The sequence below is a fragment of the Alligator sinensis genome, unplaced genomic scaffold (genome assembly GCF_000455745.1).
Source record: "Alligator sinensis unplaced genomic scaffold, ASM45574v1 scaffold1146_2, whole genome shotgun sequence".
NCBI lineage: Eukaryota > Metazoa > Chordata > Crocodylia > Alligatoridae > Alligator > Alligator sinensis.
The window spans coordinates 65995-90100 of record NW_005843326.1 but is presented as its reverse complement, the minus strand read 5'-3'; the positions used below and the strand labels follow the sequence as shown (position 1 = coordinate 90100).

General features: G+C 38.9%; 1 protein-coding gene across 1 annotated transcript in view; it reads right to left on the bottom strand.

Moving 5' to 3' along the window:
* Positions 1–24106, bottom strand: part of DCHS2 (dachsous cadherin-related 2) — a 122773-nt gene that overhangs the window by 89632 nt on the left and 9035 nt on the right. Inside the window, exons 2-3 of the mRNA XM_006038362.1 lie at positions 15583–15774; positions 9417–9648 (exon numbers count right to left, since the gene is read on the bottom strand). Coding sequence (XP_006038424.1) covers positions 9417–9648; positions 15583–15774 — 424 coding nt within the window. The remainder of the gene's footprint in view (positions 1–9416; positions 9649–15582; positions 15775–24106) is intronic.

Below are 24106 nucleotides of genomic sequence, written 5' to 3'. Positions count from 1 at the left end.
AGGACAGGGGGTTGGACTTGATGATCTGCTCAGATCCCTTTCGACCCTACCAACTATGAAACTATGAAACTATGGAAATGGTGGGGGAGGAGTGAACCATGTAATCATCTATGACCATCAGGTAGCTTTCTGGTTAAGAGAGCCAGAGAGCTGTAGGGTCCAATTCCTTGATCATGGGTCTGGAACCTGAGTCTCCTGCTTCCTGGGTGACAGTCTGACTACAACTCTTAGTCCTCAGTGGGCGTGTCTACACATTCATTAATGCACTTTTGCTAATGCACATTAAATTTAGTATCTCTGGGTGCCTGTCAACATGCTGCAGTGTTGCTCCAATGCACTGTAATTACAGTGCTTCAGAACAGAGTTGATAAATCAAGTGTGCTGGAGTGTGGTAATTACCATGCTCCAGCCAGCCTCCTTATCTTGTGTATTAGCATCCCTGCACTTCAAGATGGTGGTGAGACTGCTTGAACTATAGCTCATTCAATGAGCTATAGTTCAAGTGCCCCCGCTGCCATTTTTAATTGTGGGGACACTAATCCATGAGACGCTGTGGTGCTTTAATTAGAGTGGCTCTCAGAGCCACTCTAATTAAAGTCCCCCTCGCCCCCTCCCTTGCAGGAGCACATGTAAAAGTGCCCTCCATAATGAGGTACCAGAAAAAGGTGCATTAGCCTATTTTAATGCACATTAATGAAATGTGCATTTTTGTGACACTTTAATGCACATTAAAATAGGCTAATATGCATTCAAGCGCATGTGTAGATGCACCCAGTCTTCCCACACTCTAGATGCTGTTAGTGTTCTACAGTCTCCTGCACTCAGCATGCCACAGCTCCTGACATTCCAGAAGCTCAGGGTGCTGTGAGTGCCAAGACTCCTAGCACTTTAGGTGCTGTGAATGCCCTTTAGGCTCTCAGCACTCTGGGCACTGCAGGCAGTGCTAGGGAGAAGGATGCAGGGTGACAGCAGCAGCTGAGGTGGAGGGAACACTCACTGACTCTCCTCTAATTAGGGGTAAAGCAGAGCTCTAAGACCACGCAACCCTGTATCATGCCCTCTGGTATAGTCAGGGGGTTGTATGTCTGTCCACAATTGAACCATTCATTTTTTAAAACATTTCAAATATTATGTCTCTCTGCACTCTGAGTCTTATATAATTATCATTCAAACTACGTTCATTGTATTTGTACGGATAAAAACATTTTAGGCAACACTTCTACACAAGACTAGAAAAAGCAACGAAAAATCAAAGTATATGATAAACAAAGTGGATATGACTCTGGGCTGATGAACTACAAATCTCCCAAATAGAAATGCTGTTCTCCAACAGTCCCATAAAACGGAGTAGTCTGCTATGTTTTAAAAATCAAAGGCTGAATCTTCTCAATTATCCTATATAATAACTGACAGAGCACCACAGCACTCCTCCAGGTCAGTCAGGGAGCACTTTTAGGTTCCTTAACTTACTGATTTTTTTCAAACACATATATTTAATCAAGAATCTTTTCAATGCAGACCCTAAAATAGTGCTACCTTCAACTTAATAAAAACTCCACTGCTATGGTAACTAGAGAGGATATATCTTTCAAGGACCTTTACATAGAACAAAAGGTTTTTAGGCACAAGGACAGGCATTGACACATAAGACTAATGTGTGCGCAAAAAGAAATGCTGCTTCTCTTTACTGAGGACGCTACCAAACACTCCACACAGTCACTTTGTTACTCAAAAACTTTGCTACTATGCTACTCATTATGATTGTCCATACCAGTCCAATATAGTAGGAACATTTTACCAAGGTTATTTATTATTTGTGTGAACTACTGCTTTCACAGCTCCCTCCCTTAGAGCTGACAGATAACATCAGAGAGCCCTTGTTTATACACGGAGCCAATTAGCCTCCTGCAAGATGGCAAAGACTTGTAAAAACTAGTAGGTGTTACCCTGTTGAACACAATAATAAAGAATGGGCTATGGTAAAGAGTAGTCTAGAAACAATTTTAACCTAATACTATCAGAATGGAAGAAAGAGAAAGAAAAACTTATTCATTCTTGGTTTGGCAGCTTTTTAATATTCTTTATTAAAGTGTCTTCAGATCTTCTATGGCTTGGGTATTTCAGTAATTAAGTGCACACATTTTTAAGAATTATTAATACATTCTGCCTCTTTTTCCTATTATCACTCCATATTAACAACCTCTTGTAAATCATAAGAGCAGGGGAAAGTGATGAGAGTCTACATGTTTGCTTCATCTGGTGAATTCTTACATTCTTAGATGTAACTTTCAATGAGTTACAAGATGCTTTGTTTGCAATGTGTGGTAGTACAATAAATCACAAGTGCAGATGGCAATCTACCATTGCATTATTGAGTTCTTGGCATGCTACCATTGCATTTTTGAGTTCTTGGCATAGGGCTTATAACAATTTTTCTCCCCAGGGTTGGTTAATTCTACTGACTTGTAGAGATTGTAGAGGAAAGCCAACCTACTTACACCAACAGCAGGCATCACATACATTTTTTCATGTTATTCTGCCAACCCAACTTGCTGTTAGAGTCAAATGATGCTCTCACCATATTCTCCAGTAAATTAGCATTGATCTCAAAGTTCAGTTCCTTATTGTTTCCTATTGTTCCCAGGCTTAGACTTCTCCATAATTGTCACGGCCTACCAATCAAGCTCAGTGGTACTAAACTATGTGGCAGTCCTGTACCGGGTAATTATTCAGTAACAACTAGGCTAAGATGACTGCATTTAAACTCTGTGACATACCAAAGTTAGGTCTTCAGAGGTAAAAACCTAATCAGCTAACCCATTGTCATGCTTAGTCCTCTGATTTTCAGTACCCTGAATATGCTATCAATTACTTGTGCAAAGCAAAGGAAACAAGAACTGAAGTAGTTGTGGTAAAAAAAAAGCAGGGCCTCAGAATGTTCCAAAACAAATTGTTCCTAATTTTAAATGTGTTTTCACTCATGCAATCCCCTTCGTGTATGTAGCAATTTTATTACATATCATATAAATGTGTCAGGAATAGAATAAAAATTAGAAGAACAAATCTTTCCAATAATAAATTATAATGTGAATGCCTCATTAGCAATCATAAAAATAGCTTTATTTTCTCTAAAAAGAAATGCCCACCCTACCTTACTTTGATGTATTGCTCAATCTGTTACAAATTAAATACTGTGCAAAAATTACAGCTGAGCAAAAATTGCAATTCCTATCCCATGGGAGATTCTGGTATCTCAATCTTTGTTTTCATTTGAATTGTGATAAAAAGTCAAAATACTAATTTTTAAGGGAATGAAAGTCCCCCCAATGTGATTTGAAAAATGTTATTTCAATAAGTTTTCTTTCAACAGTTTTGATTGATACAAAACATTTCCACATTCCTAAGATAACACATTTTATTTCAGTGTGTTGAACCAAATCAAAATTTTATTTTGAGTCAGTTCAACATTAAACTGCACTTACCTAAAATACTCTTCAATACCTCTTGGAAATTGTACAGTAGTTTGAGCTTCATACATTCATTTTTCTGTATGGAATGGGCTTCTAGGACAATTTACACCTGCCATAATGCATCCCAGCCATTTGAATCACGTAGTGAACATGTGTTTTGGTCAAAAGATGCACAACAGTCCATCGTGGGACATTTAGTTGGGATAAGGAAACTCACCCATAAGAGAAAATGGGGGCATGAGGCATCCAAAAATACATTTTTTCACCTTAGATGCAAGGGTAAGAGTTTGTGTTTAGCACCATTTTCTGATGGAAATTTTTAATTTTGCAGAAATTGCTTTCTAATAAATTTTAGTAATAATGCATGCCTCCTGCACTTAAATATGTATCAGTTCTGAATGGAGTAGATAGAAAGTATAAGTCACTATCATTAAAGAGCCTGATCTGAAAACCACTGGAGTCAATGATAGGACATTCCAATTCCCAAAGGAAAGAGTCCATACCAGGGGTATTGATTCATACTGATAATACTATGTCCTAAAATGGGAAAAAAATTAATCTTTGGCTACATCCTTTTAATTAATTGTCAGGATGCAGTCCAGGCATTTCTTGGTAATCAATGACTAACTAATGGAATTGTGTTTCAAAAGGAACAAATAGACTGCACTTGTGTGAAGAGTCCAGGCCATATATACTGCAGTTTGACACAATGATGCCCACTAGGCCCAAATTACTTCTCAAAGTACTTTCTAGTTCTGCTAATTTGGTAGAGAAAATCAGGGTTATCTTGAAAAACCCCAGGCAATAACTCTGGGAGCTGCTAAAGTCTCTAGGCCTTCTCTCAGGATGTTTCAAAAATCAAAAGTGATGAACTCTGTATCCTTAGGTGGACATTTTTTTTTCAAAAGTAATAGGTTTGTTATGTCGAGTATGTCAGAAATACAGTAATGTGTGACATGATGAAAATGGTAAAATAAGAAGCAGCTGCCAAATTTTTAAGAGTGACCTTTGCTTAGGTTTACTGTCACATCACTGGTTGCATCTGAAGGTTCACCCTTTTCACTGCTGGTTCAGCCAGTCCTATAATGGAATGGCTTGAAATCTAGGATTTGAAATCTAGGATTTCATACTTTAAATCTCGGATTACTGGCCATGGGTTTATATTTCAGACAATCTGCTATCGCTGAAATAAAAAAAATGGTTAATTCAAATGTATGCACATGGACAAATGCAATAGATGCCATTTACAGGATTCTAAGAGATTATTTCAAACAAGAGTCCAAAAAAGCACATAAATATCACTATGACTTGTTATAGCATTACTAGAATACTATGTGACAAGACGTCAGCTAGTAATACATTTACTTTTTATGATTTCATTTCATACAAATAAAAATACTACCACATATTCCATATACTTATCAAAGTAATTCAAACAAAGGAAGAAGATGAACAAAGTCAGTCTAAAAGACCCAATTCAGTGACACCCCTGCCTAATTCCTGAACACACGTTCAAAACTTACAAATCACTATTTACACATAAAGATGAATCAGGATAATAGATCTACATAAACTAATATTCTCAAACTTCCACCACCACATCTTGAGAAAAAGGCACATGTGACAGGACTTGTCATGACACAAACTGGTAATATTATAATATGCAAGCCACAGAAGGTTAAAAAAGAGGCATGTTTTGAAGCAGCTCATGAGAGTTCATGCCACACCTCCTAAATTCCATGAATTCTATTTCTGGTACTTTCCATCTGTCTCCTTCTAGCCAAAAAACTGGGTCAATGAAGCCGAAGTAATGGCTGGAGTAATCTGTGTCTAGTCAGTAAATGTACCCTGTCCCAGAGCAGTCATCAAGCACATATCCCTGCTCTGTACAGGCTCTATCCATAGGCAGAAGTGGAGCCCAGCATCACTTCAACTGAACTCGATAGCATTACTCAGTGACACTGACCCTAACCTAATCAGCCTGTCCATGGCACTATGGGGATGGGACTGAACAGAGAAACACTTTTGTGTAGGCATGGCTTATGTCCACCATACAACTTCAGAAAGAAGATTATCAGGAATGCTTTTAGATCAGGACATCAGAAAGACAGGCTTAATGTTCTCAGCAATTCCCCCATAATCTGAGGTACAGAAGACAGCCCTAGAGAAAGGAAAAAATAGCAACTGGCCATCTTCCTGTCTCTCAGACAGTGAGGAAGAAGAGAAGGAAAAGCTCTCAGTGCTGTCACAGAGTCAGATAATTTGTTTCCGTTTCTCAGTATTGAACAGCTTCCACTAGAATGTCAAACAGGAAGATGGCAGAGCTTCTGGGGGATAAACTAGGACTCATAATGACTATTTTTATTGAAAGATAGCCAAAAGCTAATAAAAAAATTCATTTTGCCAGTAATTAGCTATAAGCATGTGAAAAGGATATAAAAGAAAAAAGGGTGTTCTTTACAAAAAAAAGAGGCACATCATCGTTAATATTAGTAAGTTAAAATAAAATTCATCCAGATCTCATAAATTATCCATGAGATCTGATTAAATGTAATCAGATTCCAAGTGCTATAATGTTGGGAATAGTGTCTTCAACTTAAATGCTTTTCTCATCTAGAAATGCCAGTAACAATGACCGCAGGCTACTTCATTAAGAATTCAGTCCCTGTTTGATAAAATTCCATGATAGTTCAACAAGATAATAATGATTTAAGTGTTCCTCATAATTAAAGATGACATCCACCTTCTGCAAATTGCCAACAATGGAAGAAAATCAGGCCAAAGGGCCACTAGTCAAGGGAAAACCCCTTTCAAGAAAGGAATGCTGCAAAGCCAATTCTTCCTGAGTGACCTACATGGGTTACACACCCATGGCTTGTCTCCCTGACAACCCTATTGATTCAGTTTTGAAATAATCGGTTAAAAATGTTGGAGATCCTGTTCCCCAGTTATGGACTGACCTATATATTTTTGGCATCACTTATTCCCTAGAGAATCTGATTTGACAGGCACTTAAGATTTGCAGTTAAAATGAATTAGAATATGGCCAAGGTAAGCAAGGCAACTTCCTAAGAAGATTAGTTTCTTCTGTTCATCAAAATATTTTGGGGGTTATGTAACAAGGTGAAAATAGACATCATTTTGGGAGAACAGAACTTTATGATGATTTCTGTACCAAACAGCAAATACCCCCTCTTTCTCACCAGCACAGCAAATTACTAAAACATGGAATAATCTCTTGTGTCAAGGCTAATTAATCTTAAACAGCAAAATATCAGGGAGTAATAGTTCTGATCAGGACATAATCAGAGTAGCATGCATATGATAGCTTTCAAGTTGATTTGTAGCTCTAGTTTATTTTTTCTAATATTAGAAGTAGATAACTTCAGTCAGAAAGACTAATGTACTCAAAGCACGTGCCCTTGATGTCTAAACTACTAGGGACTGCTGGAATACAGGGTTTAAAGTTCAGCCGGGCTGCTGTTTTGGCAGTGGGTGAAAAGAAAGGTCTGTAAGATGCACATTTTGTTGAGGCCTTCTTATATGTAGTTTATACTGACTTATTTGCGTCTATCAAAATTGCCTCTTTGCCTCTGCTCCAACTCCATTAGTGACCCAGTACCACCTAACTTTTCCCTTAAGACAAAATGGGGAAACCAGTCATGTCAGGAAGTAAGGAATAGAAAAGGCAAGAGAGTCAAGTAAATAGGGAGGTAGAGGAGCAGCAGAGAACTGTCAGAATAGTAGCAAAATTCTCCAATACAACTTAAGGTAATAAAGAGTTAAGGATGAGACTTTATTTAAAAGAAAGGTGTAGAAATTATTTATGAATAAGTAGACCCTTGAGCTGCATCATTCATAGCACGTTCTCTGTACTGGGGGTGCACATCAGGAGCTAAGACCAATGACTTTTTGCCTTAGCAATTCCTTGTAGGCCAGCAGTGACAAAGATTCAGCCCCTGGGCTGTATCTGGCTCAAAGAGCCCTAGTATTCAGCCTGTAAGTCTATTGACTCCATGATGCACTCCAGCCATGATGCACATGCTAGCCCCAGCCGCACACACTGCATGAGCACATGGAGCCTGCCTGGTGTGCAGCACCAATGCCAGACTAGGCCTCCATGCTGGCTCTGGGGATAGATCAGGCCCACAGACTGGCCTTGCATGCTGGAATCAGTGTGCAGGGCCAGTCCAGCATGGGTACTGCAAGCAGCATTCACACTGTGCTAGCTCCAAGTGTGAGCCCGGGTCAAAACCAGTACATGCTGCACACAGCATTACAGGACTGGTCTGGGGCATGCACTACATGAGCTGCCCATACCAGACTGGCCCAGTCCACTGGCTCTAGCAAGTGAAGCCAGTCTGTGGGTCTGATCCCCCCAACAAATCAGCCTAAACCCCTTATGCAGCCTGTGGGGCCAGAAGAGTTACTGCCCTGTTGTAGACCAATGCACTGATAAGATAAACATCAGTGCACACAGTCTGCACCTTGGCTTCCTCTCAATCCTGCAGTCCTATACAATGTGTGATTCTTGAAAAAACAGGTAAAAGAGAGTGGGATGTAAATATGCACATGGATAGCACATCTTGAAGAACTCCAGTTTATGGTAAGTAACTTCTCTCCCCCTGCCCCCCAAGCAATCATCTGTATGCATGTCCTTACTGTGGGTGACTCTAAAGCAACACCCACATATACTTGCAGGCAGGTCTCAGAGTTCCCTAGGGAAACAGTGACTGATGGATGACCTTATCACATGCAGCATCTGGTCTGGAGGTTTTTGAAATCATGTAAAGTTTAGAAAAGGAATATATCGAGTTCTGGGTAGTTCCCCTGCGGATGTCATTTATGGAGCCATTCTGTGGCTTTTGGAGACTGTAGCCTGAGTTGTTGTAAAATCAGCCAATAGCACAGCACCGCCTCCACTTTGGCAGCATAGTTCCATGCACCCCATCATGCACTTGGATAGGGAAGCAAACAGTTGTGTAAAGTTTTGGAAAGACTTAATTTTATACAAATAGTAGGCCACGGCTCTTTTGACGCTGACTGAATGCAATAAAGTCTCAGTGAGCAGAAAGAAACCATTGCTGAGAAAATAAATAGCTATATTAGCAAAAAGTAAAACAAACTAAAGAAAGAAAATAGCTTCTAGCCCTTTGAAAGAAAAGAAGGGGAAGAGGAAGACCAATAGGGAATAATAGGCCCTGAAGAGCAGCACACTGTGGCACAGTAAAATAAGATGGGAGGGAAACGTCGTGTGACAGAGAGGCTGGAGGCAAAAGCTTTTCTATTCATTACTTCTTGTCTTCTCTCTCAGCAAAGGAGGAGAGAAGAAATGAAACAGCAGGGGAAAAAGGGGAAAAGGTCTAGAAAAAATGGCCTTCAAAGTAAAGGAAGCTTACAAACAAGTCAAGAGAAATGTTACATCTCTTGTCCAGGCACTGAGAAGAAGGAAGTGCGCATCTCCCTTGACCCCTAGGTATAGGGCAGAAAGGGGGATGGAGTTAAAGAATACCCTATGAGTATAGCTAAGGCAAAAATTCTCCAGCTCAAGATTCACGGCAGGTGCAGAATGTGCACATGAACAATTATCTGAAGTGGTAGTATGAAAGTGAAGAGAGAGAATGGGAAAGGGATTATATAAGTCTCTCAAGGATAATTCTTTCATTTTTTATTCTAAGCATTCAAGATCTACAGAAAACACTTCTGTTGCATGGGCAAAATACTCTAGTTTCCAAAAGAAAATGCTGGAGAAATGACATGTAATCCCATTGCATATGCCATGTTTTCAGTCAACAGAAAACCAAACTCACAAAGAAAAATAAAAGAGAAAAAGCCATCTTGTCCATATGTAACAGAATATTATTTTCAATGAAGATTGTGATGTGCAGCATCAACGTAGTTTCTGAATCATACTGTACACATACAGTACCTGTACACATACAGTACCTGTAGAAGTATCCACTGTGAAAAGTGATGAAAAGTTGCCTGGAACAAGCTCATATGTCACACTGCCATATATACCAGAATCCCTGTCTGTGGCAATGACGTTTGTGATTTCTGTTCCTGGCGGTGTATGACTACTAATGCTTGTCAGATAGGTTTCTGGGTCGAAGATAGGTTGATTATCATTAATGTCTTCAATCTCAATGTGAACAAAAGCTTGGGCACTTAATCCACCCTGTTGAAGTAAACCAGAATGAATTAAACAACAAATACATTGGAAAAATACACTGCACAAATGTACATGATACAGTCCTGCAGATCTGATGCAATGCATCACAACAAGATATGCAGTAGTCCACTAACAAAGCACCTACCTAGGAAACCCAGTTCCATGTTCTTCTTCTGCCTCATACAGAGCAGAGACTTGACCCTAGGTCTGCCACAGCCTATTTGCTAACTCACAGCAAAGTAGCTATCCTGGGTTGTACTCTCTCACTTTGAGCAGAAAACACTCACTGACACTGATACATTTCCTTAAAACAATTCAATTTAAATACATTCGTATTTTACAATGACAACTGTTTTGCTGAAAATCTCCCCACCAGTTCTAGGATTGTCATTTGAGCAGGTCTGCCATTTTGTCCTGTACATATAGGTACATGTTTGAACTTGTGGATTTCCACAAGGGCAGCAATTCAACTGTAACTTGTAGCTGGAAATATAAAATCCATAGAATTAATTTGTACTTTGGGGTTTTTTCCCCACTATGCTATCCGGGAAACTTGGCTCAACAGCCTGAACCATGGTTCTCCTTCTCCTGTGTAAGCTTGGGAATGGGGATTGGCCTGGTAGCTAGATTCAGAATCACCTTTCCCCACTCAGGCTTGGACTGCTATGCTGTTCTCCATTTAGCTTGTGGTTTTGCTTCCCTACAATCCCTAGCTACAAGACAGACTCCCCAGGGGCCACCATCAGGAAATAGTACAGGGACATAAACTATGGGGCCACTAATTCCACTTTGCACAGAAAACTGAAGAGCAAAAAGAGAATGTAGGCTGGACCCAGAAAGATAACGCTCAGCAAAGTACTGAATTCAATGGCAATACTGTATTTTGTGACATCCTGGGGGAAAAAAAGTGACTTCAGAATTATGAGAGGCATGATGAAAGAGAAGTGAAAATTTGCTTTTTAGAGTGACTGTCTTGTAGAAAACTTAGAAAAACATCACTGCATCAACTTAGGCTTGGTTTACATTTCCAACGTTATTTCATCATCTATAAAAGATATTTTTTTTAAGAAGGCAGCTAAGATTCTGGAGCAGGTTTACATTAGGTGAATTCTGTGATATTGGGAAGAATGGAACAGTGGAGCATGACATTAAAACATATACTATATATAGTATACATATATACATCTATATATACACACACATATATATACACACACATATGCTCATACACACACAAAACCTGAATTGTAAAGGTACGTAAACAAAATGCTTGTGAGTTGAGTACATAATTATTAGAGCTGTGCGAAACAGCTATGTTTCGTTTCAGTTTTGGATTTGGCCATTTCAGAGGACAGCGATTTGTTTCAGTGTTTTGCATCACTCTTCTGTTTCGATTCGGCCAAATCTGTTTTGGAGTTTCGACACTGTTTCAGAGATTTGGATCAGCCAGGAAGAGGCAGGCACAGCCAGGTGGCTGCAAGTTCTCCCGCAGGTCCTCTGGCTGTGCCTGCCTCTGCCCCAGCAGGGGAGTCGCGGGAGAAGCCCCCATGACTGCCCTGCCTGGCCCCAGCCTCCCGGCACTTTAAAAGGGGGGCTGCGGGGCTGTGCTGGACCATTCCCAGGGGGGTGTCCCCGAAACATTTCGGATGGTTTCGTTTTGTTTCAGAGATATTTTGGAGCCTTCTGTTTTATTTTGGATTCAGTGTTTTGGGTGCTAAAACACCTCCAAAAAAATGGCTACTGAAATTTCACACAGCTCTAATAATTATAGAGCTTTATCACACAAGTTGAGTACTGACATGTATAGCAGCAAGCTATATTTAATACCCCCAAATTTATGCATGCAGCCATGGTATGAGTGCAACTTTCCAGATTTCTGCATGCGTGGTTCTGGGATCTTTTTTTTTTTTTAAACATGGACTCTACTATCCATGCATGGTCCAGTTATTCAAACAGGAATCTGCATTTTGATTTTGCTTTGCAGTAGAATAAAAGTCTCTAAAAACCTGTATTAAAATTTCACTTTAGTGTCTTTTTGGTTCTAACTTCATATCTATCAAAAACCTAAATTATCTTCTAACTACTTTTGTGTTTGATGGAATGATACAAAGTTTGGGGACATAAACATGTTAATGACAACACCATCTTCTTGCTGGATTCTGAAATTCTGTTATTTGTGGAACAGACTGCAAACATAATGGATTTCCGCAGAACTGAAATTACCACACTGGCAATTTTCTTCTCCTAAAACCAAATTTGTGTTAAAACATGAAGTTATCAGTGCACTTCCAATAGAAATATTTTTTTCCTACTTTGACAGATGGGATATGCCAATTGAATAAATACCTATGGTGTTATTTAGAATAGCTATATTTCTTGTTGTTAAAATTGTAAAACTACTTAAGATTCTGTCAGGATTTCCATTTTAGCTTCTTTTTGGGTCAACTGTAATTTTTTTTCAAAATGAAATATCATATACAGACTTTATTTCCTAAAGAGACATTTTATTTCCTTCTTAAAATGTCAAAATGTGTTATGTGTTGTCTTTAAGTGGTAATGCTGTAATGGTGAAAAAAAGAAACAGAATTAGCCAGTTACATCAAACACTTTAATTTCAATAGAAGTTCCACTAACTAAAGAATATAGATTACACTCTTTTGTGTTTTAACTGCTTCAGTTTAAATAATGAGAAAAAAAATTAACTAGCAAAACAAGCCATGTTTGCCCACCTTTAAAAGGTAGAGAAACATAGCACATAAGCAAGCATATGCATAATTTCTGCTTCCTTTCACAGTCCCCTTTAAGCCCACATCAAGCCTTCCATTAATATTTTTTTCATATTCTCCTTTTTCGGGGAATTAAAAAACACCTTTGGGATTAAAACTTCCTATGCATGATCCCAACCTATAATTGAAGCATTTAGATTTCCTGAGGAAAATGCCTTTATCGCCTTTTGTGTTACTTGATCGTGAAAAGCATTAAAACTTTTACATCATATTAAGACATTTTTGTTGCTCACTAGCAAATAAAAGACAGCAAAATGTTAGTATGTTATGCCTGGAATGGTAAGAGAACTGCAATGTTAAAACTCTATTTTAAAATAAGGAATGCTGGGAACTGTAAGTGTAAAAAATTATGGTTCTTATAACATTAAGTCTTCCACACTGCACAATAATGATATTTCTGACAGCCCAACTATCTATTTTAGAGCCAGATCACAAAAGAACACTGCAATGGTAACATTACAATTGCATTTTCCCTATTTATCCCCTTCCACACAGGGAACCCCCCCTCAAAGTTGCAATCTTATGTTCTCTTAGGCTACAGATAGAAATACACATAAATAGATACAATTGATTGGAAACCAGTTCAAATCTGTAACACAACAGAAGTTCAGTGCACATAAACCATTTTCAAAATGGCTGAAATCAGTTTAAGATAAACCTGGATGGATGTAGTATCAGACTTAACTGATTTAGGTTAAATTGGTTTCTTGAACTTCTGTCCCAGATCCCCTCTAAATTCAAATTAACTCACTGTCTCCAAGCATCCCAGGATGCTTTGAACCTCCCCTACAAATCCTGCCTCGCAGGGTGGGTGGGATAGCTTTGGCCCAAGGTGTCTGCTGCAGCCAAGGTAGACCGCAGCCAAGCAGGGAGGTGTGCTCTAGTGCCCCTTGGCTTCTGGCCAGGTCCACTGAAGGCATATGGCTGCATTTCCTGAATCAAAAATGAATGTCTGTTCACTTGCTTATTGGTTCAATCTATGCAGTTTAAACTAACCTGCAAGATTGAATCAATACAGCTCTGGGCTTTTTGACAGTCTGTACTTAGCCTTAAGAACAGAGATTGATTTGTGGCACATGCCAAGTAGCAAATGTAACTCCAAAAGAGAATGCAAAGATGCAGGGACTTCTGGTCCACTTCCAGGTCTGCTGCCTACACTCCATGCACCCCAACACTGCAGCATTCGTGAGCCACCTGCTACCTAGAGATTTGTAGAAAAAACATTTAAAACTGTGTCTATGTCCAAATTGCCGAATCTTTCCAAATCGATTCGGAAGGTTCTGATTCTATTCGGAGAGATTAAAGGGTCCTCTGATTTGATGTGCATTCGGAGATTTGGCCACCGAATCAGGCCAAATCACCACTGAATTGAATCAGGGACCAAAGCTTTAATAGCACTAATAGTTATACATATTAATCCTGTTAACCCTAAGGCTTAATGTTGTAACTGGGAATTAAATGCACATGTAAGCATATATCTTATGTAAGATATGGAGAGTTAATGCTACTATATACAGTTCTCAGTCTGCCAAGGCCCATAATATGTGGCAATGAAGGACACCTTTATTCATGCAGGTTCTATAGGATTAATTCCTATCGTGTAAGGAACTTTAGTTTCATGACTATTTCTGCAGTAAGAATTTTTCAACACAAAATACCTGGGAAAGCCAAAGATGGGGCAGGTGACTTTGGAATTAAAATAAGGGATTAGCCCTTGAAGCAAAGTATACTTTGCAGGTATGACAGAAGGATCCTTAACCCTAACATTCAATGACAAACATATTAAGATATGTAACTTTAGTGATTCTTTGAAACAGAAAGTTAGTGTCCTTCCTCTCCCCACAATTAATATATGCTGGATTTTTCTGCAGTTTTTCAAACTGCAATAATACGATGGTCAATCTTGTCCCCACTAAAATCAGTGAATACTTCTTCATAGACGATTTAAAGCTCACAAGTGCCAATTTAACAAAATTGCTTTTTTGTGGTTTTTTGTTTCCCCCACTGCTCCTTCTACGTGATATATATGAGGCAGACAAGCTCAAATATGTAATGGAGCAGACACAAAAACATGGAGGAAACTGATAGCTCTACTATGTTGTTTCATTGCAAGATAAACTATGTGCCATCTGGAAAATTCTTCTTTCCTCCCTTTCTCATTGTCTATATAAGGTTCGTATTTTCTTTCCGTTCTTCCTTCCTTCCTCCTTCCTTCACCTTTGTCATCAAAAATAACCTTTCAACTTTTCTCCCATCTTTTTCATCTATTTCTTCTGCCCATATCCCACAGAAGGAATGTAATATAGTAGTTCATCAGTTCAACTAAGTATCAGTTCTGAAAAGGCCCACATTTTCAAAAGTGGACACAATTTTTAGATATTACAACATTTGGATACCAATCTGTGGAACTTCACACCTGTTTTTTATAAGTACTATACTCTTACAGTGTCAAGTCAAATCCATGTATACTGCAAAGTGCTCAGCACCTCTACAAAAAATCACACCTTAACTGTTCCTAACTAGGCATTCAAAAACTAAGATTCTCAAAATTAGTCATCGCTTTTGAAAATTTGGTTGTATCAGGGTAGAAGAAGATAAATTATGCTAACCTGAAAGTGAAAAAAATCTATCATTTAGTGTATCTACATTTTCTTATTATTCTTATCTAAAATTTATCATCATGGCCTTCATCTAGTATAATATGCATCTAACATTTCCATCTTTTTTTATTATACATTTATCTGCAAATCACAGATTTTTAGCAGGACTCACGTTTCTGAGTCTAATTAAAATGAAATGTAAAAAAACTCATATGACTTACAATAGTCCCATCTAGTTCAAGGATCCATTATTAATGTATCTAATCTTCCTCATACTGAATAATTTGTGTGTATTTTCACATTTATTCAGCAGCACGATTTTTAGCCATCTAAAGCAAGACAAAATATGATCTACAAATAAGTCTGAATGACATTTAACTACATACCAATTTCAGTTTGAAAAAGTCTATTTGTTCTGGAGTAATAAATTTTTTCAAGTTATAACTCCTTTAACTTTCAAATAAATAAATAAAAATCTTATTTCCCCAATTACAAGCATATAGTGAATCCCAAACTTATTTACACATCTGGTAAGATTTATAGGCAACACTTACCCCATCTGTCGCTTTCACCAAGAGATCGTAAGTGACTGGATCCTCTTCCCTATCAATGTCTTGAGATACACAGATGTGACCAGTACTTGGGTCTACCTGGAATGCTTTAGATTTTTCATAATTATGGAACCCATCATAAAGAAAATACTCTATTTCACCAAATTGGCCTGTATCTGCATCTGTTGCCTTGACCTGTAGGGAGGTAATGAAGATAATATTTTACTTTGTTTAATTTTTATTTCACAATAATTGTTGAAATAAATATTTGATGCCAGTCAAACTTTAAACCAGTATTAAAGAAGCATATTTTTTTCATGTGGTAGCTGTAACATTTAAGGTACCCAAAAGCACACTACAAAACAAGGCATTAGATGCTGGTAGTACAGCTGGTACTGCATACAACATCAAAAGGATATGTTTTTTCACTTATGTAAATTCAGTTATAAACTTAACAGGATTATAAGCATCAAGACACAGACTAATGAAAACATATAGTATCCCTCCAAATTAAAGCACATTCTCTTTTCATCTATCAGGGTGGGGTCTTACAAAAACAAATTGCTCACGCATGGAGGGGAAATGTTGGGCAAGATATTATCTACTATTGTACATTGTGAAATTCACCAGCCGAGTCCAAGAGCCTAGTTTGACATCTGATTTGAAGGAAGGCCTTCAATAGCACAAAACAGCCCTAGGTTTAAAGGCAACTATACCTCTTTATTTATTTATTAGATTTATATGCCTCTCTTCTCAAAAAGGCTCAGGGCAGTCTACAATAAAAGATAAAACAATTATAAAAACAAAATAAAATACTAGGAGAAAGCAACCCTCCCCACTTAGAAAAAACTTCCCAAATTTAAAAACAATCTACACTACTCCACCCTTCACCCTCCTGCTTCTGCTCCCCTCCTTGTGCCCAAGGAAAGTGCCCTTTCCCTATGCCCAATCCAACCTTGCTTCTTAGCACACATTCAATACCTACATAAAAGACAACAACAATTCCTCCACAGGCCTACCCATCCCCACTGCCTGTTCTCACACTGAGGGGAGTTCCCATCACCCCTTACTGGGTGCATCTACACATGCCTCTATGGCACTTTTGTTATTGCACCATCACTTAGTACTTCCTTTTTAGACACTGTGTCACCATAGCAATGCACTATAACTGGGGAGCACATCACTATGGCAGCATAGCTGCAGTGGCACACTTCTTGCCCATGGACACTACATCGTCATAGCATGTTGCTATGGCAACACAGCATCACATGTAAATGTACTCACTGTCTCTTTCAAGCCACACCCACTCCCAAAAGAGAAGACAAAGGCAAGAGTGCTACCAACTGAACCACCCTTACATAAGTTATATGCCTGCATGATAACAGACATACAACTATCTGCAAAGTAGGTGCATAAACTCTTGCCAATGGGTAATGTCCTTTTTGGCTGCATCTACATGAGTCGACACATGCATTTTGAAGCACTGCAAAACACACCCCATACCTGTGATTTGGATCTCCATGCTGTGTGTTTGTAACACAGAACTAAATTTAGATACCAGGAAATCCTGATATCAAAAAAAAAAAATGAGGAAAAAAGGTGGAGTGGCGCATACAGCAGCAGTGTTCACCACCCAAAACCAGAGCCTGGCTGGCCAAAGCCACACTCCAGGCTCTGCACACCCAGGTTACTCTCACTGGAGTCCCGGGAGGCCACAGAACTGAAGATAAGGCTGTTAGGGCCAGCTCAGGTACTGGCCCCAGCCTCTAGCAGTATGTGAACCTTCGGGTGCCAATTCGATTCGGAAGAGATTTGACCAGATTTGGTGGCCAAATCTCCAAATCCGAATTGAATCAGGGGACCAATTAAAAGGTCCAAATTGATTCAAAGCTCTTCAAATCAATTCAGAAAAGATTCAGAGAGCTTCAGTGATTTGGACAGTCCCCGCCCATTGCAAGGACTCCTAGCTGATAAGTAGGGGGCGGGGAAGGGGACACCAGAGGAGTCGAGAAGGGACCATGGGGAGGACTCCTGTCAGGCCCCATCCCCTGCCTCCTGCCTCAGCCCCCCAAACATCCCTCAACCCCTACCTGCTGTCCCAGCCCCCTCCCATGGCTGCCCCACCCACCCCAGCTCCCAGCCCTTTCAAAAAACCCCATTCACCAGCTGCTGCCTGGTGGGGGGCAATCCCTGCTGTCCCCAACTGCATGGGGGGCTCTGCCATGAGTTCCGAACCCCTGCCTGCTCACCCAGCCCCTGCCATGGCTACCCCACCCACCCCAGCTCTGTCCCTTTAAGAAAAAAAACCCAAAACAACTCCCGGGCTCACTGGCTGCTGCAGTGGCCTCAGGACTTTTGGGGGCTCATGCAGAGCACCCCACCATGCAGCGCAGGGCAGTGGGGGGCAGCGGGAATTGCCCCCTTCCCCCCACCCCGCTGGGCAGCATCCGGTGAGTCAGGGCTTTTTTTTTTTATTAAAGGGCTGGGAGCTGTGGCAGGTGTGGCAGCTATGGCAGTGTGGGGGGGACTGGGAGAGCAGGTGGGGTTTGTGGGGTTTGTGGAATAGCCCCCCTAGTGGTGTGGAGCAATGGGAGGTAGCAGGGATCGCTTCCCGCTGGGCAGGAGCCGGTGAGTGGTTTTTTGTTTTTTTTTCCCAAAGAGCCAGGAGCTGGGGCAGGCAGGGCAGCCATTGCCGGGCTGGGACAGCAGGCAGGGGATGGGGCCTGTGTGTTTCAGAGATTCAGTTGCAGCCGTATCTCTGAAACAGATTCGGCCAAATCACCAATTCAAATCGCCGTCCCCCGAATCGTTCGAATCCGAATCTAAAGCAAATACTAGCCACTTTGCACAGGCCTACCAGCCTGCCCTATCCTACCTGGAGCATTTTTCCTTGTGCTAACCTCCAAAAGTGCAGGGGCATGCAGCACAAATTTGTTCCGCTGTTTTTTCCCCCATGGCAACCGTATGCCCCCACCAATGGGGACGTGGCCCTTGAGTACAGTCTTGTAAATGGTTAGGAATGTGGAATAGAATTGTGTGTTTCATCTTTCACTTCCTGTATAAGATCTTAGCAAGACAAGTATAAGATCTCACCATGATAACAGTCCTATGCATTCATTGCTTAAAAATACTCTACCTCTGAAGCTAAGTTTTCTAAAAAATTATCTCAGGAAAAGCTCTCTCATAGTATCGCTTTCTACAGAGCCATATCATACTAGAAGCAAGGGATAAAAGTTTTGCATTAGTTTAATTTTGCAAAGTTTCAGTGATTAAAAATATGTACAAACATCCGATTCTGCTTGTTTTATGTAGAGTCTTTAATCAAGGGGTGACTTTCATTCATGTCCAAAAAGCAAGCCCAGATTTAAAGTGATACATACCAGGTCTTTAACACAAGCCATTTAGGCAAGGATTAATTTAATCCTGCAAAAATTATTTTCTAGGTTTGCCAGAGCAAAACAGCTGGATGTTAGGCAAATGCTAACATCTCCAAACACTTAGGAATCCCTAAGTGTAAAATGCCTGTTCAAGTGAAAAATCTCAGACAGCAAGATACAGCCTCAATGCAGAGATTGAAATTTGGCCGTGTCCTTTATTCAACATAATCTACATGTTTATATTTTATCAAAATAGTTCAAACATTTTGCTAATATCAGTCAATGCATTTGAGGGTATCAACATTATTATTTTTATAATAATAATAATATACTGTATTATATTACATAAACCAGTCTCAGCTGATCAGGGCACTATGGCATTCAGAATTTGATTTATCTGAATGTGTACTTTATGTAATTAAATCTTGGGAAGTCATCTCTTGTTATATAATTGCAATTTGTTGTAAGTGCCAGTAAATTATATATCCTAGCCTTTTCAGTATGATTTACACAATAAAAAAAGAACTAAAGCCTACAGTAAAATGGGGATTCATTAGATACTCCAAAACTTCATGAACTAATTCAATTTTATCAGTTAATTTAATAATTATAAACTTTAAAATTATGTTTCACACCTGAATAAATTAAGCACCAAAGTTTAACTGGTTAATATTTTTATATTACATCCACAAGCATACATATATATGCTTTTATAAAGATTTTATTTCTCCTAGCCATGTGTGTCTTGGAGTCACAACTCATAGTTTATGATGTTACAGTCAATTCTCTATTGTCAAACTATCTCTTATTTTAGAAACAACTAAAATGACAAAAAAAAATCAGCATTAGAACACAAACATGTAAAATGTGTTGGGCAGCATAGGGCAGCCTCAGAAATTTAGGTGATTTTTCAAGTTTGTGCTGTTGATGTAACATCAACTGCCACCGGCCTGATTTTATAGAACCCTGATTATCTGAGGTAGAAAGCCTTGCTGTTTCAACATTATGTATACGACAAGTAGGAAACAGAATTAATAATACCTAAGAAATTCATGTACCTTACAGACATCTTCAACATTTTAAACAGACTATTTGAATACTTTCCTTATATTAAGTCTTTTAATACACAAAAGAAGATAGCAATTCATATACTTCAGAATGTACATTTACCATGCTGATAAGATTAGACGATACAATATATATATCTCAAGCACAAAAGTTTCTATATTAGTATTGGGTAAAAACTATGAAACTTTAGCACTCACCCAAGCATTGATATAGTGCTCAAGTGTTAAACTCAGGCTCAAGACAACTGGTGGATGAATTAAACCTTTTATAAACAGAACAGTTGGGTTCAATACACCTTCCTTTTTATTGCTTTAATCGCGCTAGTTAGTTATAAATGTTATTAGTGTCTAGTTGGGTTCTTTTATGATATATGTGAAATTAAATGAAAACTATCAATCTGGAGCCAACTTGAGGAAAAAGCCGTTATAAAAGAATAATTGAACAGTAAAAGGAACTGATGCGTGTGTGTGTGTGCACATGAATGCACGATGCACATGAATGCACGATGCACATGCATGAGTATGCATGCATGTGTTTCTGTGTGTGTGTATGTGTGTAATATATATTAATATGTTTAATTTGCTACCTGCAATATTTTAAAGAAGAATTTATTTGGAGTCTTGTGTCACTGATTAGTTCTGCAAAAAGATAAATCCGGTATTTTTTCCATCAGAATCTACAGATCTCAGATTAATGATATGTAGAGGCCTGAACCAAGATGGGACACCATCCTATAAGGCTCTGAAAAATTAATCAAACTTGTAAAAGTCGCACTGAACATAACTTGGAATTGAACCCAGATTTCTTAAGTCCCAATTGTGCCTCAATTGTGGCTTATCTACCCTCAGAATCATGAACTATGATTAAAGAAAAATATGGTTTGTGAAAGTTATTAAGACAATCTTTCCTTCTAAACTATTTATGTGTATGTATATATGCATGCATGTGCATATTCACACATGTACAAAGAGAAAAGGAAAATTATATGCTTTCACTTCAACTGTTTTATTTCATATACAGTTGTTTAATCATGAATGATAAATAATTATTGATTCATTATTCTCTATTGTCTGCAGTCCTGCTCATTACAATCTTTATCCTTTAAAAATCTTTGGCTTTGATGTATGTGAGACTGAAAAGGATAGAAGTAAAAGAGGCAGAAACTATATTAAAGCTCTCAAAACAGATTTTAAAGCTAAAGCTTGTTCAAAGCCAATTACTTCCATCAAAATCCCAAACTGACAGATGGCTTAAATGATGCACATGTTAATTAATTTGGGTTCCTTTTTATCACTCTCCAGATTTTCTCAACTTGGTCACTTCAGCCTGTGATGGATCCCTGAAATGCCCACTACTTGCTGTATATTGAAAGAAACACCTGCTATTGTTTGGACTAGCCCTAGAATATTCTTGTGCCTTGTTACTGTTTGTCAGATGGTTACAGCAGAAGAGATCATCATATTAGACTTTCTAGTGCTAAATATAGAAAATTCATCCACAAGGATTTGCCAAGAATCTTGTGGTTATAGAACAATTCCTGCGCCTTTTATTTCCTTGTAGCTTGCATTCCACAGCTGTAGTACAGGATACATTTTACTGCAATCTTGATTAAGATCCAAACCCTCAATGTGGTTAAGCTGAAGGCAGAACTCACACTGACTTGAAAAGACAAAAGATTTGGCTATTAAAATGGTTTACAGTCGTATATAAATCGAGTCTAGAACACGTTGTTTTTACCTATGTTTTGCTTTCTCTTTTTAACAGCAATATGTTGTTGATATAGCATTGCTCTGTCATCATCACCACTATCATTATTTTGAGCCAGATTTTTATTTTCATGCCTGTAATTTACTCTGAAAGACAGCTTTATGAATTTTATCTACCTGATCTTGTCTGGAAGTAGTTACATGTGTAAACACTAAATGCTATCATCTATGCTGGCAACTGACAGTGGGTGATTAATTAGGGGTACAAAATTAGAGGTTATTGTTAGAAGTTTAGCCCATTATATTCAGTGGCTTGTTTCCTATACTGTAAATTATGCAGCCCTTAGACTTTTAACAGTAAATGAAAAGAACAATGAATGATGTATTTAAATAAAAATGCTTTAACACAAATTTGAAGGAGTAATCATACTTCATTATAGTTACTTGAATGATCTCTTTGAATTCATTGACAACTGCAAAGCCAAAAAATGTGACTTTTTCCCTTTTCAAAGTCCTTGGTACACACCCAATTGCTCCCTGTTTATAAGCTGTCTCTATATGTCCTATCTTATAGCCAACACAGTTTTATACAAGTACTTTTTCAAATCCAGTATGGCTCCATAATTTCCCAGATAAGGAAGACAGATGTGAGGAGAGATCAGGAATTTTAGAAACTACAGTAATGATCCAGAACGCCACATGTTACAATACTGTTGTGGCAGTATCATATTGTGGAATATTAAATTATAGCACTTCAAATGTTCAAGAATTGGACATGATAGCAGTCAAAACAAGAGGAAATGAAAGCAGCAGTAAGAATTTTCACAGTGAACTGATCAAGAGTGTTGAATTTGGCCATGTTGCAGAGGTGACAGTGCTGAAAAGATTTACAAACTTTGAAGATGTGGGAGACAAAAGAATTTGATGTTGTACTACCTCTGTTCTGACAGTTAAGAAGAATATGATACTGGATCTAAGAGAAAGGAAAATGGTGGAAGGTACTAGGCTGACAGATCTCATACTATTTAACTGATTAGGTTTGAATGTGCTGGATTAATAAATCCATGACCTTTAAAAGTTAAATTTGAGAAAACTAAACTAGATGACAATGTTTATCCCACAATATTTTTAAAACTAACAAAAATGGTGGGACTGAAAAGATGCCTGCTAATTCTTTTCTATACAGACGTCCTACTTTTGTAGTAGTACCTCCCATATGTTTGCTACTTGCCTAGATTGCAAGCTCTTCACAAAAAAAAAATGGAAATCATTATTTACCTATGAAATGTCTGATGTACTGGTGACACTACAAATTAATTATCAAGGAGTATATTGGCAATAACAGAAGGGAGAGGCCTAGAGAAACATTCTGTGGAGAAACAAGGAAGCCCAAAACATCAATAAGACACATAAAGACCAGAATAAATGAGAAACTAATGGGCTCATTATGCAACTGAAGGTGCAGGAGGTTAAAGAAAGAAAATGATTAGAAAAAAATTCAACATGTAAAGATATGTGAGCTCAGGGAGTAACAGACACCACGAAAATTATCTTACAGTTCAAACAGGAAAAGGAGGAAGCCAAGAATAAAAGAGACAGGCCAGCAGAGAAATAGGCTTGGAACCTTAAGGCTGGGATAGGAAAGAGAAGACACCTTTAATAAAGCCTATCTGTAACAGGCCATGCGCACAGAGTCTATGTACACATCCCTATATTCTTGTTATAGCACTTGGGCTTATTAATGGAGGTGAATTACTGAGCAAATTGGTATACAGGCACACTGAGCTCAAAGAAACAGATTGTGTTAAAATGTTTCTGAACAAACTTCAGTCCTACCACCAGAAAATCGGTGAGTGAGGATGGAGAAGATGTAGCCAACTTCATCTGGAAAAGCGACACCTGGCGCAGGTTGCTCAAAGACCTCCCCCCCAGGAGGGGAAGTGGACAGAGAGAATGAAGAGGACAGAGATGCAACTAGACCTGGAGACAGCAAGAAGGACTACAACAGGATCAGCAGTAACAGAAGTGACAGCGACAAGTACAGAGAGCGAACTGAGAATGTAAACCCCATATCGGTGTTTAGACTGAAGTACTGCGATTTGGGTAGGTGAAGGTGCAGGGAGGGTGCGCAGGGGCTGGGTGCATTTATTGTAATGGGAAGCATGGGTTTCTTAATGCAGTTTTTGTCTTGGACGGCCAGAGCCGACTTGAGGTGATTCAGAGATTGCTCGTACGTTAGGGCGGGCTGGTGAATGGAGAGGCAGACACAACTTATCGGTTGCAAAAAACTTTACTCACGCCGCTTTCAATCACGACGCAGGTGGTCCGGTCGTCTGAACAACCACACGAGTTGTTCCAGCTGGCAGGGCCCAAGCC